Source organism: Leucoraja erinacea, chromosome 11 (genome assembly GCF_028641065.1).
Source record: "Leucoraja erinacea ecotype New England chromosome 11, Leri_hhj_1, whole genome shotgun sequence".
Classification (NCBI taxonomy): domain Eukaryota; kingdom Metazoa; phylum Chordata; class Chondrichthyes; order Rajiformes; family Rajidae; genus Leucoraja; species Leucoraja erinaceus.
This window is the reverse complement of record NC_073387.1, coordinates 23,833,133-23,851,974: the sequence shown is the minus strand read 5'-3', so window position 1 is coordinate 23,851,974 and position 18,842 is coordinate 23,833,133. Positions and strand designations below refer to the sequence as shown.

The following is an 18,842-nucleotide window of genomic DNA, read 5'->3' as shown; positions in this document are numbered from 1 at the left end:
TCCATGCTGACTTTGACACTGCTTTCCGTATGCGCTGCTATAACATCTTTAACAATCAACTCGAGCATCTCCCCCCCGCCCCTACCGATGTTAGGGTGACTGATCTATAATTCCCTGTTTTTCTCTCCCACTTTCTTAAAAAGTTGGATTATATTGGCTACTCTCCAGTCCACAGGAACTGATCCAGAGTCGAGAGAACATTGGAAAATAATTACCAATGCATCGATAATTTCTAGGGCCATTTGGGGATGCACACTATCAGACCCTGGGGATTTATCTGCCTTCAGTCACTAACACCATTTCCTGACTAATGTAGATTCCCTTCAGTTCCTCCCTCCCACTAGATCCTCAGTCTCCTAGTATTTCTGGGAGAATGTTTGTGTCTTCCTTAGTAAAGACAGAACCAAGTACTCGTTTAACTGTTCTGCCATTTCCTTGTTTCCCCATTATAAATTCACCTGTCTATGATTAGAAGGTACCTACATTTGTCTTCACTAATCTTTTCCTTTTTACATATCTAAAGAAGCTTTTAGAGTCGGTTTTTATATTCCCCGCAAGCTTTCTTTCATGCTCTTTCTTCCCCCACCCCAATTAATCCCTTTGTCGTCCTCTGTTGAATTCTAAATTTCTCCCAGACCTCTCCCACAAACTGCTGGAGTAACTCAACGGGTCAGGCTGCATCTCTGGAGAAAATAGTATGGGTGACGTTTCGGGTCGGGATTCACGCAGATTCTAATGTGGTTTGTCATCTTTCCTCAGGAGAAGTTTTATGACAAGACCCCGTATACCATTATGTTTGGTCCAGACAAGTGTGGTGAAGATTACAAACTCCACTTCATCATCAGGCACAAGAACCCCAAAACGGGCGAGGTTGAGGAGAAGCATGCCAAACGTCCTGATGTGGACCTCAAAAGCTACTACACAGATAAGAAGACCCATCTCTACACCCTGGGTATGCACGACAAGCGCTCTTTTCCCCTCTCCCACAATGGTCTGGACACAGCCATCACACAAACCAACCTCCCTTCCATTGACTCCATCTACAGTTCACGCTGCCTCGGCAAGGCCACCAGCATAAACATGTGCCAGTCTCACTCCCTCAACCATCAGGCTAGAAGTATGAAAGCGCACACCCCCAGATTCAAGGACCTTGTCTTCCCAGCTATTATCAGGCAACTGAACCATCCTCTCACCAACTAAAGTGCAGTCTTGACCTCCCAGCCATCTCATTGGAGACCCTCGGACAATCTTTAATCTGACTTTTCTGGACTTTAACTTGCACTAAACATTATTCCCTTTATCCTGTATCTGTACACTGCGGATGGCTCGATTGTAATCATGTATAGTCCTTCCGTTGACGGGGTAGCATGCAACAAAAGATTGATAATTAGCTTTTAATAAGAACAAGCCCCTGCTGCAAGCAACACTCTCACCACTCAGGCATCATAATTCAGCAGCATAACAGGCCTATAAACACAATACACATAGATTAGATAATAAACAAAAAATAATAACCCCGATTCTAGTGCAAAAAAACCCCAAAGTCCTTAGTGCAACTGAGCTATAGTTGAGGTTAGTGTTGTGCAGTGTTCAAAAGTCTTTAGACACTTTGGAGACACAGTAGGGACAGTTTTACAACTTGGAATGTGATGGGAAACTGGAGCACCCGGTGAAAACCCACGCAGTCACAGGCTTAGCGAGAACGTACAAACTCCATAGAGATAGCACCCGTGGTCGGGATCGAACCCAGGTCTCTAGCGCTGTAAGGCAGCAATTGGAGGCGTGGGTTCGAATCCCACTTCTGACAACATGTTTTGAAATCACTCCATTCCAAAGTGTTAGATGAACCACAAGGCTTTTATTAACACATATGCAGAGAGAATAATATATAGTATCAACTTACAGAGCTAGGGACAAGCAGGGCTGATATCAGTAACTGCATTCCCTATCCAAGTACCACACTGGATTACATAGCATGGTGGAATATGTATCATGCATAGTATATGTGATGAAGATTATATTGGCAGAGATTAATATGGTTAATCCACAGCAACTCTACCGCTGCACCACTGAGCTACTTTAATCTAAGTCTGTTGGTTAGACTCATAGTTATGCAGGATGGAAACGGGCTCAACATGTCCATACTGTTCAAGATTCCCCATTAATTTATTCCAATTTGCCTGCATTTGGTCCGTATCCTTCTAAATCTTTCCTGCACATGCACAACACGCACATGTCCAAGTGTCTTTTAAATGTTGTTACAGTACCTGCCTCACCTACCTGCATGTATGGGTTCCATATATAACATATGGAATATATAACATATATAACAACTCATTCCATACATCCATCACTCTCTGAGGGGAAACAAAGTGCCCCTCAGGATCTTATTAAACCTTATCCTTCTCACTTTAAACATATGCACTCCAGTTTTGCCCTGGATAAAAGACTGTCGGAAAAGTTGTCTGGAAGATGATGTGCCTGGACCTGAAGGTCACGTTTTTCAGACTCCTGTACCTTCATGGTGGTAGCAATGTGAGATGAGAGTGTGGCCAGGGTGGTGTGTGTCTTTGCATGCTGCCTCTTTCAAACAATCGGCCATTTGAGTAGGTTTTGACAATCTAGTGTATATCTGCATAAATTTACCAAGTACTTGTCCATCGCCGATTTTCCTGGCAACTGGTGGTCCGGCCCTTCCCCCCCCCCAACCCTTGCGGCCGGGGCTCTGGGACTCCAGGCTGACTGGAGCTAGCAGATTTGTTCCCATAGCCGACTTCTGAGGCCAACATGCGAGTCGGTAGCTCGGCCCTTTGACGGCCTAGGCAACCGTTCCAGTACCATTAAACTCCTCTTGGAGGCCGTGACCTCCGTTGATCTGGCCATTTGATCTGGGATGACAGATGGCACAATGGGCTAAGTGTTCGGCTGGCGACCGGAAGGTAGCCGGTTCGAATCCCGCTTGGAGTGCATACTGTCGTTGTGTCCTTCACCCACCTTTGCCTGTGTGTAATGTAATTATGTGAAGCACTTTGGGGTCAATGCAAGTTGACTGAAAATGTGCTATATAAATAAGATTATTATTATTATTATTATTATTATTAATTATTAAAACGGATAATCCAGGAAGGGTCCGGAAATTCGGTGGTGGACCTGTATTGTAAATATGTTCAGCTGATATTAATTTATTTTCCTCCTCTTGCAGTGGTCAACCCTGACAATTCATTTCAGGTTCTGATTGACCAAACGGTGGTGAACAGTGGCAACCTGCTGCAGGATATGACTCCAGCGATTAACCCACCGAAAGAGATCGAAGATCCTGATGATCAGAAACCAGAAGACTGGGACGAGAGATCAAAAATATCCGATCCTGACGCTGTCAAACCCGATGACTGGTGAGTGATTGGTATCAATGTCTACCTCGATACAGTGAAAAGGACATAAAGTGCTAGAGTAACGAATAGTGAAAGGTCGAGTCGGAGTGGATGTGGAGAGAATGTTTCTACTAGTGGGAGAGTCTTGGACCGGAGGGCACAGTTTCAGAATAAAAGGACGTGCCTTTAGAATGGAGTTGAGGTGCAATTTCTTTTGCTGGAGGGTAGTGGAATTCATTGCCACAGATGGCGATGAAGGTCAAGTCATTTGGCATTTTTAATGCAGGGGTGGCGGGGGTTGTGAGGAGAAGGCAGAAGAATGGGGTTGAGAGGGAAAGATAGATCAGCCATGATTGAGTAGACTCAATGGGCCGAATGGCCTAATTCTGCTCCTGTGACTTATGAACTTAGCGGGTCATGCAGCGTCCCTGGAGAACATGCAAAGGTGATGTTTCCAGTTGGGAGTTTTCTTTAATTGACTCAACGTCACCTATCTTCCAACTTTCTTTCTCATTCCCCCCCCCCCCAACCCCTGCAATCAGTCCACAGAAGGGTCCTGACCAGAAACATTGCCTATCCATGTTCTCCAGAGATGCTGCCTGACTCGCTGAGTTACTCTAGCAATTTGTGTCCCTTTGTGTATTATCCAGTTCCTTGGTTCTAGATACATTGAAACTTTGTTCTGCATGTAATTTAGTAAAAGCACAATCATACTTAAGTGCAAGAGTGACGTGTTTGTTGTGTAAGAACAGTCTATTTCTCCTGCGGTGGTACACGAAGTGTCGCTGCATTTCAAATGCCATCGTAGCATCATAGAGCCATACAGCACAGAAACAGGCCCTTCACCCCAACATGCCCATGCCGACCAAGATGCCCCATCTATGCTACTTCCACCTGCCTAAGTTTGACCCATGTCGCTCACAACCTCTGGTATCCATGTACCTGTTCAAATGTCTTTTAAATAATGTTACAGTACCTGACTCAACTACCTTCTCCAGCAGCGCGTTCCATAGACCAACACCTGTCTAATATCCAAGTCTTGTTTGTCTGTTTACCCGTGCCTTCGTTGGTTCCCTTTTTCTATTCCTAATACATACTTCAATTCTTCTTACACTTCTAGTGTCAGATTGTTTTCTCTGAAATGCTGGAGGCTGCGGGGAGACCTGATAGAAGCATGTAAAATTATGAGAGGCATTATTTTAGATAGGGTAGGCAGAGCCTTTTTTTCCTCAAGGGTGAAAAAATTAAATACCGGAGGGCATAGTTTAAAGGAGATGAGCGAGTAGTGGGTACCTGGAATGCTCTGCCAGGGGTAATGGTGGAGGCAGATCACGAGCAGGCATATCAGAGTTAGTCTTGGCATCATATTCAGCATGGACATTGTGAGTCAAAAGGCCTGTGCCTATGCTGTACTGTTCTATGTTGGTTTAGCTTATTGGCACGTGTAACAAGGTACAGTGAAAAGCTTTTTTGTTGCACGCTATCCAGTCAGCGGAAAGACTATAAGTGATTACAATCGAGCCGTCCACAGTGTACAGATACAGGATAAAGGGAATAACGTTTAGTGCAAGGTAGTCTGATTAAAGATAGTCCAAGGGTCTCCAATGAGGTAGATGGGAGCTCGGGACCGCTGTTTAGTTGGTGAGAGGACAATTCCGTTGCCTGATAACTGCTGGGAAGAAACTGCCCTTACCTAATGGGATAGGGGAGAGGAGGGAGTGACTGGGGTGAGACTGGTCCTTGATTTTGCTGGGTGAGTGTGGGTTTCCTGTACATGGTTGGGTTTCTGACCTTGTTTCACTTTCAGGGATGAAGATGCTCCTGCCAAGATCCCAGATGACGGTGCGGTGAAACCCGAAGGCTGGCTGGATGACGAGCCTGAGTACATTGCAGATCCTGACGCTGAGAAACCCGAGGACTGGTAAGCTCTGGTTTTGGCTCCAGCTCTTCAGATAACATGTTGGTTGCCTGTCTGCGTCATATCCTGTAAACAGAGGCACCGGGTGTGGTGTGCTGTGCTGTTTTGGGTTGTGTGGTTATCAGACCCACACCACCCTGGCCAGCCTCTCATTTCACTCCAACAATTGGGAAGAAGGTGCAGGAGTCTGATAACCCCAAAACCTGGCATCTATTGCAGACAGGCTCAGGGGACTATTTATGTACACTTGCTAAGCTATGGTTATACTCTACTGGGCTGTTTAAAAAAATAATTTCACGTCACAATAAAGCACCATTGAAAACGGTGACCGTCAGGTTCAAGAACAGCTTCTGGATTCAGCAGGCAAACAAAATCTTATCATTCTATTGTCGGAGTGAGGCTAAACGCAAATTGGAGGAACAGCATCTCATATTTCGCTTGGGCAGCTTTCAGTCCAGTGGCATGAATATTTTCTCTCACTTCAGGTAGATGACCTGAAATGCCACATCCATGTTCTCCAGGATGCAGCCTTATCCGCTAACGTACACCAGCACTTTGTCCTTTTTTGTATTAATCAACCTGCAGTGTCTTGTTTCTACATTCTTCCCAACAACCATCAGGCTCTTGAACACTACACACAAACCTCAACTATGAGCTATAGACTGTCTTTGGTTATTAATTTATAGAGGTTTTGTTAATTATTATTTATGGCACTCTAGACTCTTAGAGATGAGAGGTGTATATAGGGGTAATTTGTCTTTATTGTAAATCAACCATTTGACCGGTGGGAATAATGTGGAAAGCCCTCATTCGAAGTGGCTAGTTCAATTTTTGGGTTGCTTATGGAAGACATTGCTGAGTTTGCCATTTTCCTTACTGCCTCTGGATCCAGGGATGAAGAGATGGACGGCGAATGGGAAGCTCCTCAAGTTGCCAACTCAAAGTGCGACTCTGCTCCTGGGTGTGGAGCCTGGAAATTGCCGATGATTGATAACCCGGACTACAAGGGGAAATGGAAAGCCCTAATGATTGACAACCCTGACTACCAGGTAATGCACTGATGGGTGGCAGTTTCCAATAGGGTTTTGCTGTGAAATATTACTCGTTCTCCCAAGGGTCCTTGGTTTAGTTTTAAGGTTTGCATGTTCTCCGCACATCCCAAAGACGTGCGGGTTTGTAGGCTAATTGGCCTCTGTAAATTTCCCCTAGTGTGTAGGGAGTGGATGGGAAAGTGGGATAACATAGAACTATTGTGAATTGATGATCGGTGGTCAGTGTGGACTTTGGTGGGCCGAAAGGTTTATATTTGAAAAAAAAAATTGCTGAAATGTTTGGAGAGCATTGACGGGATTGGTCAATTTCAGAAGGATTGATGATAGGGAAATTATGCATAACCAATCTTCTGGAATGTTTTGAGGATGTAACAAGTAGAATGGATAAGGGAGAGCCAGTGGATGTGGTGTATTAACATGGATAGAGAACTGGTTGGCAGACAGGAAGCAAAGAGTAGGAATTAAAAGGGCCTTTTCAGAATGGCAGGCAGTGACTAGTGGGGTGCCACAAGGCTCGGTGCTGGGAACCCAGTTATTTACAATATAAATGATTTAGACTAAGGAATCCAAATTTGCAGATGACACAGCTGGGTGGCAGTGTTAGCTGCGAGGAGGATGCTTTGAAGCTGCAGGGTGACTTGGATAGGTTGGGTGAATGGGCAGATGCATGACAGATGCTGTACAATGTCGATAAATGTGAGGTTATCCACTTTGGTGGCAGGAACAAGAAGGCAGATTATTATCTGAATGGTGTAAGAAGGAACTGCAGATGCTGATTTAAACTGATGATAGACACAAGGGTCTGAAGAAGGGTCTCGACCCGAAACGTTACCCATTCCTCCTCTCCAGAGATGCTGCCTAATCTGCTTAGTTACTCCAGATTTTTGCAATTTATCTGAATGGTGTCAGATTAGGAAAAGGGGAGGTGCAACGAGACCTGCGTGTTCTTGTACATCAGTCACTGAAAATGAGCATGCAGGTACAGCAGGCAGTGAAGAAAGCAAATAGCATGTTGGCCTTCATAGCGAGAGGATTTGAGTTTAGGAGCAAGGAGGTCCTACTCCAGTTGTGCGAGGGCCGTGGTGAGACCACGCCTGGAGTATTGTGTGCCGTTTTGGTCTCCTAATTTGAGGAAGGACCTTCTTGCTGTTGAGGGAGTGCAGCGTAGGTTCACCAGGTTAATTCCTGGGATGGCGGGGTTGACATACGATGAAAGAATGAATTGACTGGGCTTATATTCACTGGAATTTAGAAGGATGAGAGGGGATCTTATAGAAATGTATAAAATTCTTAAGGAATTGGACAGGCTAGATGCAGGAAAAATGTTCCCCATGTTCGTTCGGAGGTTAGTTTAAGAATAAGGGGTAGGCCATGTAGGACTGAGATGAGGAAAAACATTTTCAACCAGAGAGTTGTGAATCTGGAATTCTCTCCCACAGAAGGCAGTGGAGGCCAATTCACTGGATATATTCAAGAGAGAGTTAGATATAGCTCTTAGGGCTAATGGAATCAAGGAATATGGGGAGAAAGCAGGAACAGGCAAATGATTTTGGATGATCAGCCATGATCATATTGAATGGTGGTGCTGGCTCGAAGGGCGAACGGCCTACTCCGGCACCAATTTTCTATGTTCTGAAAGCTGTGAGGTGGAGCTAATTGAACAGATTACAAAGAACTAGCAACGGTTATTTGGACTCAATAGTTGCTGTGTGTTGTAGGATTCTGCAAGTTTAGTTTATAGATACAGTGCGGAAACAGGCTCTTCAGCCCAACGTCTACGCCGACCAGCGATCACCTTGTGCACTAGCACTATCCTACACACTAGGGGCCAATTTACAATTTTACCAAAGCCAATTAAACAAACATGTATATCTTTGGAATGTGGGACGAAAGCGGAGTGCCCGGTGAAATCACATGTGGTTATGGGAGAATGTACAAACTGTGTACAGTCGGCACCCTTAGTCAGGATTGAGCTCGCTATACTACTGTGTTATTATTTGATTGTTATAAAACGATTGTTAATTCTAAATGTTGTCTTGAGATATATCTCTTGCCGATTTTGATATCCATTATGCTTCATGACGAACTTTGCTCCTTGTCTGTAATGCTGTCGGTATTCCTGGCAACCATCTAAAAATGAAGTTAGAATTTCTCCATCTTGCTTCCACATTGATTTTTGGACAGTTTTTATTTATTGTTTAGTTTAGAGATAGTGCAGCAACAGGTCCATTGGCCCGCTGAGACCACACTGACCAGCGATCCCTATACACTGGCACTATCCTACACACCAGGGGCAATTTACTATTTTACCGAAGCCTTTTAACCTGCAAACTTGCACGTCTTTGGAGTATCGGAGGAAGCTGGAGCATCCGGAGGAAATCCATGCAGGTCACGGGGAGAACGAACAAACTCCGTACAGGGTCTCTGGTGCTGTAAGGCAACAGATCTACTGCTGTGCCACTGTGCTGCCCAAGGTCAAGGTCCTTTTACCACCAGCTCCAAAATGTTGCCACCCAAATCCATTTGCTGTAGCCCACATCTACACCAAGATGCAGTACAGAACGTCACAGGAGTCCAAGATGCAGTACAGAATGCCACAGAGACCCTTCTTCCCTGTGGCTACACAACTCCTCCCTCGTCTGTCGTGGGGTAGATTGACCCCCCCCCCCTCTCCCCCATCCCCAATCGTTGCACATCTTTCCAAACCTTTCCACTTGTCACATTAATTTCATGTTTCATGGCTGTTGGCAATTTCCCTCCTGGGATAAATAAAGTTCTATTGTATCGTACATTGTTATTGCCACAGACGCTTCCATGCATTCCCGCCTGTCTTGTCCCACAGATGCTGTAAATGTCCATCTATTCTCCCCGCTCCCTCAGCAAGGCCACAAGCGTAATCAAGGGCCAGTATCACCCCAGTCACTCCTTCTTCTCCCGTCTCCCATCAGGCAAAAGGTACAGAAGTGTGAAAACACACAACTCCAGGTTCAGGGACAGTTTCTTCCCAGCTGTTAACAGGCAAATAAACTGTCCGCTTACCAACTGGAGATTGGTCCCATCATCTACCTCATTGGAGACTCTCGAACTATCTTTAATCAGACTTTACTGGGCTTTATCTTGCACTAAACGATATTCACTTTATCCTGTATCTGTACACTGTGGCAGGCTTGATTGCAATCATGTAGTCTTTCTGCTGACTTCATAGCACGCTGCAAAAAAAGCTTTTTGCTGTACATCTGTACAATAAACTAAACTAAACTTTGCCTTCTCCACCTCTGCGTCCTAACTTGTACCACTCCATCGGTCACCATTCAGTGGCTTACACTGACTGCATGTTAACCCTTGTATAAAGTGCACCTGCTCTTCCTTATATAGAAACATAGAAAATAGTAGGCCATTTGGCCCTTTGAGCCTGCACCGCCACTCAATATGATCATGGCTGATCATCCACGATCAGTAACCCTGCTTTTTCCCCATATCCCATTATTCCGTTCGTCCTAAGAGCTAAATCTTATTCTCTCTTGAAAACATCTGGTGAATTGGCCTCTACTGCCTTCTGTGAGAGAGAATTCCACAGATTCACAACTCTCTGGATGAAAAAGTTTTGCCTCATCTCAGTCCTAAATGGCCTACCCCTTATTCTTAAACTGATCCCTGGTTTTGGACTCTCCCAACATGGGGAACATTTTACCTGTATCTGGCCTGTCAAATCCCTTGAATTTTATATTGCCTCTCATCCTTCTAAATTCTAGTAAATACAAGCCCAGTCGACCCATTCTTTCTATATATGTTATGAGAATGCAGGGTGACTTGGACAGGTTGGGGGAGTGGGCAGATGCATAGCAGATGAAGTTTAATGCGGATAAATGTGAGGTTATACACTTTGGTAGCAAAAACTGGAAGACAGATTACTATCTAAATGGCGTCAAGTTGGGAAAAGGTGAAGTACAACGGAATCTGGGTGTCCTTGTACATCAGTCTATGAAAGTAAGCATGCAGGCACAGTGGGCAGTGAAGAAAACGAATGGCATGGTGGCCTTTATAAGAAGAGGAATCGAATATAGGAGCAAGGAGGTCCTTCTGCAGTTGTACAGAGCCCTTGTGAGACCACACATGGAGTATTGTGTGCAGTTTTGGTCTCCTAATTTGAGGAAGGACATTTTTGCTATTGAGGGAGTGCGCGTAGGTTTACAAGGTTAATTCCTGGGATGGTGGGACTGTCGTATGATGAGAGAATGGAGCAGCTGGGCTTGTACACTGGAATTTAGAAGGATGAGAAGGAATCTCATTGAAACATATAAGACTGTTAAGGGCTTGGACACGCTAGAGGCAGGAAACATGTTCCTGATGTTGGGGGAGTCCAGAATCAGGGACCTTAGTTTAAGAATAAGGAGTAAGCCATTTAGAACTGAGACGAGGAAACACTTTTTCTCACAGAGAGTTGTGAGTCTGTGGAATTCTCTGCCTCAAGGGCTCTTAAAAATAGCAGAGTCGGGGGGGTATGGGGAGAAGGCAGGAATGGGGTACTGATTGGGGATGATCAGCCATGATCACATTGAATGGCGGTGCTGGCTCAAAGGGCCGAATGGCCTACTCCTGCACCTATTGTCTATTGTCAATGTCAGTCCAGCCATTCCGGGAATTAACCTACGCTGCACTCCCTCAATAGCAAGAATGTCCTTCCTCAAATCAGGAGACCAGAACTACACACAATACTCCACGTGTGGTCTCACCAGGGCTCTGACCAACTGCAGTAAGACCTCCTTTCTCCTATACTCAAATCCTCTTGCAATGAACGTAACATGCCATTTGCTTTCTTCACTGCCTGCTGTACCTGCATGCTTACTTTCTGTGACTGATGTACAAGGACACCCTCGTATTGTTACACCTCCCCATTTCATAATCTGACACCATTCAGATAATAATCTGCCTTCCTGTTAACATAGAAAATAGGTGCAGGAGGAGGCCCTTCGAGCCAGCACGGCCATTCATTGTGATCATGGCTGATCATCCCCAATCAATATCCCGTGCCTGCTTTCTCCCCATATCCCTTGATTCCACTAGCCCCTAGAGCTCTATCTAACTCTCTCTTAAATCCATGCAGTGATTTGGCCTTGACTGCCCTCTGGCAGGGAATTCCACAAATTTACAACTCTCTGGGTGATAAAGTTTTTTTGTTTTATTTTGTCCACCAAAGTGGATAACCTCACATTTATCCATATTACTAGACTAAGTGAGATCCGTTGGGTCCCTGTCACACGGGAGGCCTGGTCCCCCAAAGCAACCCGTTCTCCCAACGCAATATTCCACCACTTTGCCCCCAACTGCGCAGGCGCGGCTCATTTCCCCTCATCCCCAGTACTTTCTTCCCTTCCTCTTCACCCTCCCTCTTCTTTCCCCTCTCCTCCTCACCTCTCTCTCCCGCTCAACCCCACTAGTCATTGCTCTTCTAGTTCTGGCCTTCACTTCAGTAGTCAAGACTCCAGTAGTCCAACCTCCAGAATTCCCTTTCACATTCGAAAACACAGTGCTGTAGTAACTCAGCGGGTCGGGCAGCATCTCTGGAGAACATGGACAGGTGACGTTTCGGGCCAGGACCCTTCTTCACAGTAGATCCTGATCTTTGAATGTTAATATATTAAATACAGCAGACTGCACATTCTCAATTTGCTACTCTGAAATTCTTCTGTCTCACCCCTTCTGGTTTAATCTCGGCCTATCAACCCCCCCCTCTGTGTCCCTGTCCACTTGCCAGGCTCTCATCTCTCCCTCACTGCCCCACCCCCAATCGCAATTGACCTGAAATGGCACCTATCCATGTTCTCCAGAAATGCTGCCTGACCTGCTGAGTTATTCCTGCTCTTTGTGTCCTTTTGTATAAACCAGCATCTGCAGTTCCTGGTTTCTACATCCAAAATTGGTTGTTTGATAATTAGTGTCTTCAGTTCAGCAACCAAGACACCAAGCTCAGAATTCCCTGTCGCAGTCTAAAGCATAAAGTGCTGATTTGACTCATCAGGTCACGCAGTATCCCCTGGAGGACATACTTAGGTTATCTTTTGGGTCTTCTGAAGAAGGTCTCTGATCTGAAACGTTGTTTGCCCATTTCCCTCCACAGATGCTGCCTAATTCCATGTTCCTCCAGCATTTTATGGTCAATACAAGATTCCAGCATCTGCAGTTCATTGTGTCATCCTTTCATTTATCTTTGCCAGACATTTGGTCACCTGTTCTAACTTCTCCACATGTGTCTAAATCTCCGCTATCGTCGCTGTGAATTTTATTGCTTTAGACTTTAAAGATACAGCGTGGAATTGGACCCTTTACCCATCGAGTCTGCGCCGACCAGCAATTGCCCTTTAGCACTATCCTACACAAACTAGGGACAATTTACAATATTTTTTCCGAAACCATACCTGCCCGTCTTTGAAGTGTGGGAGGAAACCAGAATACCCAGAGAAAACCCATGCAGTCATAGGAAGAATGTTCAAACTCCACACAGACAGCACCTGTAGCTCAGATCAAACCCAGATCTCTGGCGCTGTGAGGCAGCAACTCTACCGCTGTGCCACTGTTACATAAATAGACATTGAGAGTTTGTCTTGTTAATTTATAATTGATTATCTTTCAGGGTGCCTGGAAACCAAAGAAGATTGCTAATCCAAACTACTTTGAAGATCTGCATCCGTTCAAGATGGCCACATTCAGTGCTGTTGGCTTGGAGCTCTGGTCAATGACGTCTGACATCTTCTTTGACAACTTTATCATCTGCTCCGACAAGGCAGTGGTTGACCAGTGGGCCTATGACAGCTGGGGGCTGAAGAAATCTGCGGAGGGTTCTGCTGAGGTAATGGTGGCGTCTTAACCAATTGCAACACCTGTCCCTTTACCTCCCCCCTCGACTCCATCCTAGGACCCTAACAGTGTTACCAGGCGAGGCAGAGGTTGACTTGCAACTCCTCCAACCTCGTCTACTGTATCCGCTGTTCCAAGTGTCAACTCCTGTACATCGGCGAGACCAAGCGCAGGCCTGGTGATCGTTTCGCTGAACACCTCTGCTCAGTCCGCCTTAACCTACCCAATCTCGCGGTTGCTCAGCACTTTAACTCCCCCTCCCATTCCCAATCTGACCTTTCTGTCCTGGGCCTCCTCCATTGTCAGAGTGAGGCCCAGCGCTAATTGGAGGAACAGCACCTCAAAATTTGCTTACACCCCAGCGGTATGAACATTGACTTCTCTAACTAAAAATAGCCTTTGCTTTCCCTCTCTGTCCTTTCCTTCCCCCTTCCCAGTTCTCCCACCAGTCTTTCTGTCTCCGACTACATTCTATCTCTGTCCAGCCCACTCCCCAACATTAGTCTGAAGAAGGGTCTCGACCCGAAATGTCACCCATTCTTGCTCCCCAGAAATGCTGCATCACCCGCTGAGTTACTCGAGCATTTTGTGTGTACCTTTGAGCAGATTAATGAGGTAACAGCAAAGCAAAAGTCTAACTCTCCTCTTGTGTCAGACTTAATAAATGCTGCTGACAACACTTTATTTTAATGCTCTGGTTTCAACATGTTTATCTTTAAACATTCAACGCTTCCAATCTCTAACCATCGCAACATCCTTAATTTATTTTCATCTTTCTTGTATATTAAACCCTTTTCTCCCACCCTCTCCCTCTGATCAAAGCGTAGTGCCCTGTTTTTTATGAGCAAGTCATTTTTTTTGCAAGTTACTTTAACCACAGACCTTCCGAGACTGAAGAAGGATCCCGACCCGAAATGCCAAGTTCTCCAGAGGTGCTGCCCGACCCACTAAGTTACTCCATCTTTTAGTGTCTTTTTTGTAAGCCAGCATCTGCAGTTCTTTGCGTTTATTTCTTGCTCTCTTCTAAATTGGCCTTTTAAGCTTCCTCTCTCCACCGCCCTGTCCCTATTTACCATAAACTCATTGATAGAAATTTGACCCTAATTAATCCAATCTAAGAAAACAAGTTCTAGATATCGAGTAACATCTGTGAGGGACAATTCAACATCAATTGCCTAAATCATATCCTGGATGCTGTCTGTATCCCACCTGAACTCTCACCTATTTCTCCCCCCCACCCACATTCCTTCCTCTGGCTTCACAATTTGCAACTCTTCAATCCTTTTGTCTCGCACCTTCTGTCTTTTCATCACTGGCCTTTGTCCAACCATATGTCTATCAAATCCCCCCTCACCAGTATTCACCTATTACCTGCTTTGTCCAGCCTTCCTCATGCTACCAGATATATGCGCACACAAGCACTTAACTTTTTTCTCGTTTATTATATTGTTTACATAGTGCTATGTTTACATATTCTGTGTGCTGCTGCAACTAAGAATTTCATTATTCTATCTGGGGCACACAACAATAATAATCTCTTGACTCTTGTTTCTAGTCGGGGGTGGTTGGACAGCTGATGTCGGCCGCTGAGGAGCGCCCATGGCTCTGGGTTGTCTACATCCTGATCATTGCACTGCCCGTCTTCCTGGTCATTGTGTTCTGCTGCACTGGAAAGGTAGGAGACACGCACACGCGCACATACACACACAAAGGGTGGGGACAATGTGATATCGGTTAGTTTGTGAGCTCTGGAAAATGCTCACTGCTCTTGTACGGGGTGGTCAGCAGAAGCTATTCGGGTTTGGCCAAATTGGGGTGTCTGTGGTCAGACAGACTGTTCAAGGATAACTTGTCACTTTTCCTCAATACTTGATCATGATCCAGACCTGGGTTTGATCCTGACTTCTGGTGCTGTCTGTCTGGTGCTTGTACGTTCTCCCTGTGACCGTATGGATTCCCTCCGGGTGTTCCGGTTTCCTCCCACAGACGTGTGGGTTTGTAGGTTAATTGGCCTCTGTAAATTGCCCCGCTCATGTGTAGCGAGTGGATGAGAAAGTGGGGTAACAGTGTGAACGGGTGATCGATGGTCGGTGTGAATTCGGTGGGCTGAATTGCATGGAAACAAACCCTGTCTCTAAACTAAAGTTAATTGTGTCCACACAGAAAGACACTGCTGCAGAGTACAAAAAGACGGATGCTCCGCAACCTGACGTAAAGGATGAGGAGGGAGAGGAGAAGGAAGAGCAGAAGGAGGCAGAAGAGAAAAATGAGGCAGATGATGAGAAGATGAGTAAGTTGCCTCCGGTTACTTTTGGAAGGAGAACTGAGAGTGGGGAGTGGTTATCCTGAGTGCTACAATGCCACTATTTACCCCACAGCCTACATTTAAGAAGTAATCAAATCATACAGCACGGAAACAGGCCCTTCGGCCTAATTTGGCAATGTCGACCAAGATACTACATCTGCACTCGTCCCACCTACCCATTTTGCCCCATATCTCTCTAAACCGCTCCTATTCATGTGCCTGTCCAAATGTCTTTTAAATGATATTGTACCTGCCTCAACTATCCTCTGGCTTGTTCTATATACCCAGCACCCTCTGTGTGCAAATGTTGCCCCTTAGATTCCTATTAAATCTTTGCCCCCCCACCTTAAATGTATGGTTCTTGGTACCCTAACCCTTGATAAAAGACTGTGTATTCACCCTATCCCCCTCATGATTTTATATACCTCTATACAGAGCTGCCAAGTAGTATGGATTTTCCGTATTTTGTACGAAAATGCGATTAGAATATGGATGTACGATTTTGTGTTGTTAAATACGGATTTTAAATATGGAGTTCAGTTCGGTCTGAAGAAGGTGACCAGAAACGTCACCCATTCCTTCTCTCCAGAGTCGCTGCCTGTTCCGCTCCAGGTTTAAACAGAGCGCTGTCAGTTTAACCCGTGGGAATTTAAACGAAGAGCTGTCGGCTGGAGCGTTGGATCTAAATATGTTGCTACCGGCTGGACTATGGGCTTTACACATAGCGCTGTGGCCACAGTGCTATGGGTCACAGAATGTTCAGGAAAATTCTCATATAACAATGAATTCTCATATAACAATTCTCTTTCTCAGTGGAAGTTGAGCCATTGATTATTTTTCAGGCAGTGGTAGAATTCTGGGTAAGCCTAGTGGTGAAAGGTTACCAGTGGGATTGCAGTCACATTGGGATTGGCCTTAATTTTACAGAATGGTCGGTAGGCTCAAGAGGGAGAGAGGGATGGGTAGAGAGAGGAAGAGGGAGAAGGAGGGAGGGAGGGAGAGGAAAGAGGGAGGGAGAGGATTGGCTTCCAAAATGGCTTCGGCATCATCATTTGGTGCTAAAAGTAGGAAGCAACTGTTCAAACAGCAGTATACAAAGAGATGACAATGAATGCACTGTCAAGTAAGGTGCGTAGAAGACATGTCAATTGGTAGCGAAGTTATGCATTCTTGTACTCTTACATGGGTATGACCACACATGTAAAAAAAAAATCAGCAAAATGGCACCGCGTAAAAGTACTGATTTCCTCAGCAAAATACAGATTTTCCGGTACTAGAATACTGAAATGCTCTGACAAAACTTGGCAGCTCTGTCTATAAGATCACCCCTCAGCCTCCTGCACTCCAAATGATAAATTCCTAGTCTGCCCAACATCTCCCTTGAATCCTGGCAACATCCTTGTAAATCTTGTCTACACTCATTGGATAAAGTGCCAGCGCAGTATGGGATTCCAGAGCCGCAGCAGTGACAATTCTGGAAGGACCCAAAGAGCCAAGAAGTATATTGGACAAGACCCAAAATGCTGGATTAACTAGATGATTAAAACAGTATCTGTAGAGGGAATGGGTTTGGGGTCTGGACCCCTCCATCTGATTGTATCTTCAGACGACCTGAAACGTCATCTGTCCTTTTCCCTCCATGGATGCTACGTGACCCACTGAATTCCTCCCGCACACTCTTTTTTCCCCTCAAGTTTACAGCATCTGTAGTTACGTGTCTAGATGCAAACTTTTCTATGGAGTTTTCCATTGGGAGAAGCAGTTTGAAGAATCGATTGTCTACGGCACGTGTGGGAAAAATTAAAAACTAACGTCAACCAGATGCATAAAACAATTATTTTTTTCCTCCCGAATTCCTCTGGGTGCCCCCACATTCCAAAGACATGCAGATTTATAGGTTAATTGGCCCTCTATAAATTTCCCAGGTGTGTAGGGAATGGATGAAAAAGTGGGATAATATAGAACTAGCGTCAGCACGGTGGCGCAGCAGTAGAGCTGCTGCCTCGTAGCGCCAGGATCGCAGATTTGATCCTTACTATGAGTGCTGCCTGTACTGAGTTTGTACGTTCTCCCTGTGACCACATGGGTTTTCTCCGGGTGCCTCCCAAGCGCCAAAGACGTACAGGTTTGTAGGTTAATTGGCTTGAGTAAAAATTGTAAATTGTCCTTAATGTGCAGGATAGAGTTGATGTATGGGTGATCGTTGGTCGGCATGGACTCAGTGGGCTGAAGGGCCTGTTTTTGCGTTGTATCTCTAAACTAAACAGCGGAAGTATCTTTGTAGTTGGGTAATAGAAGGTGGCATGGATATGATCTGAAGTCGATAAAATAAATGTTGATTCAAGGGATTTGAAGTGTCCCTCCTCATCTGCAACTGTAAGTCTTAATGAACTTGTTTCCATATTTCAGCTGAAGAAAAGCAGAAGAGTGATATGGAGGAAGCTCCGGGAAATGCGAGCCAGGAAGAGGAGGAGGAGGATGATGATGATGATGAAGATGAGGAGGAGGAGGAGGAGGAGAAGAAAGTGACGAGGGAGAAGCCAAGTGCTGAGCAAACTGATGAAGTAAGTCACAGAAGGATGTGTTGCGGGGAGGTAGAGAGGGGATTCTTGTGAGATTTGGTATCTATTTATCGTCGTGTGTAGTTTGGTTTAGTTTATTACGTACTGAGGTACGGTGTAAAGATTTTTGTTGTGTGCTAACTAGTCAGCAGAAAGACTATAAATGGTTAGTCAACCCCTCCACTGTGTACAGATACAGAATATAGGGAATAACGTTTAGTGAAAGGTAATGTCTGAAGTCGATGGGAGGTCAGGGTCGCTCTCAAGTTGGTGATAGAATGAATGAGTTGCCTGATAACAGCTGGGAAGAAACTGTCCCTGAATCTGGAGGTGTGTCTGAATGTATCGTATTCATGGTTTTTACTGTGTTATATTCCTCGTTCTGTTTTACAGAAAGTGGACAGTGCCAATCTAGAGCCACAGAATGATTGAGATGTTGTGTCATACATCGTTTGGACATGACTTGGGACTTCAAAGGCAAGACCATCATTTCTGGGACTTGAGCTGAACTTTTTACAGGATTTCATAAGACCCACTGCGTGCAACAGTAAATAAAAGCCCTATCCCATACTGACCAAACAATAGATAGACCCGGTTATTGTATGTGTTTCAGCAAGGACTGCCATCTGAATTGAAATCTGCTTTTGTGTATTCATGACTGTAGAAACAAATTCTTGCATATTTGCAGTCTTAAAGACTGGTACATTCGTTCAATTAGTTCCTGGAAATCTTCAGTTAGATTTCACGCTTGCTAAGTTTTAGAAATGCCCACTGAAAGCC

The 18,842-nt window shown here is 45.1% G+C and overlaps 1 protein-coding gene across 1 annotated transcript in view; it reads left to right on the top strand.

Moving 5' to 3' along the window:
- canx (calnexin) overlaps positions 1 to 18,635 on the top strand; it is a 36,700-nt gene extending 18,065 nt beyond the window's left edge. The window contains exons 7-15 of the mRNA XM_055642844.1: positions 760 to 952; positions 3,203 to 3,392; positions 5,179 to 5,292; positions 6,182 to 6,338; positions 12,973 to 13,188; positions 14,752 to 14,871; positions 15,360 to 15,486; positions 17,911 to 18,065; positions 18,456 to 18,635. Of these exons, the coding sequence (XP_055498819.1) occupies positions 760 to 952; positions 3,203 to 3,392; positions 5,179 to 5,292; positions 6,182 to 6,338; positions 12,973 to 13,188; positions 14,752 to 14,871; positions 15,360 to 15,486; positions 17,911 to 18,065; positions 18,456 to 18,494 (1,311 nt within the window). The 3' untranslated portion in view covers positions 18,495 to 18,635. The remainder of the gene's footprint in view (positions 1 to 759; positions 953 to 3,202; positions 3,393 to 5,178; positions 5,293 to 6,181; positions 6,339 to 12,972; positions 13,189 to 14,751; positions 14,872 to 15,359; positions 15,487 to 17,910; positions 18,066 to 18,455) is intronic.
- Positions 18,636 to 18,842: the final 207 nt, after the last annotated feature.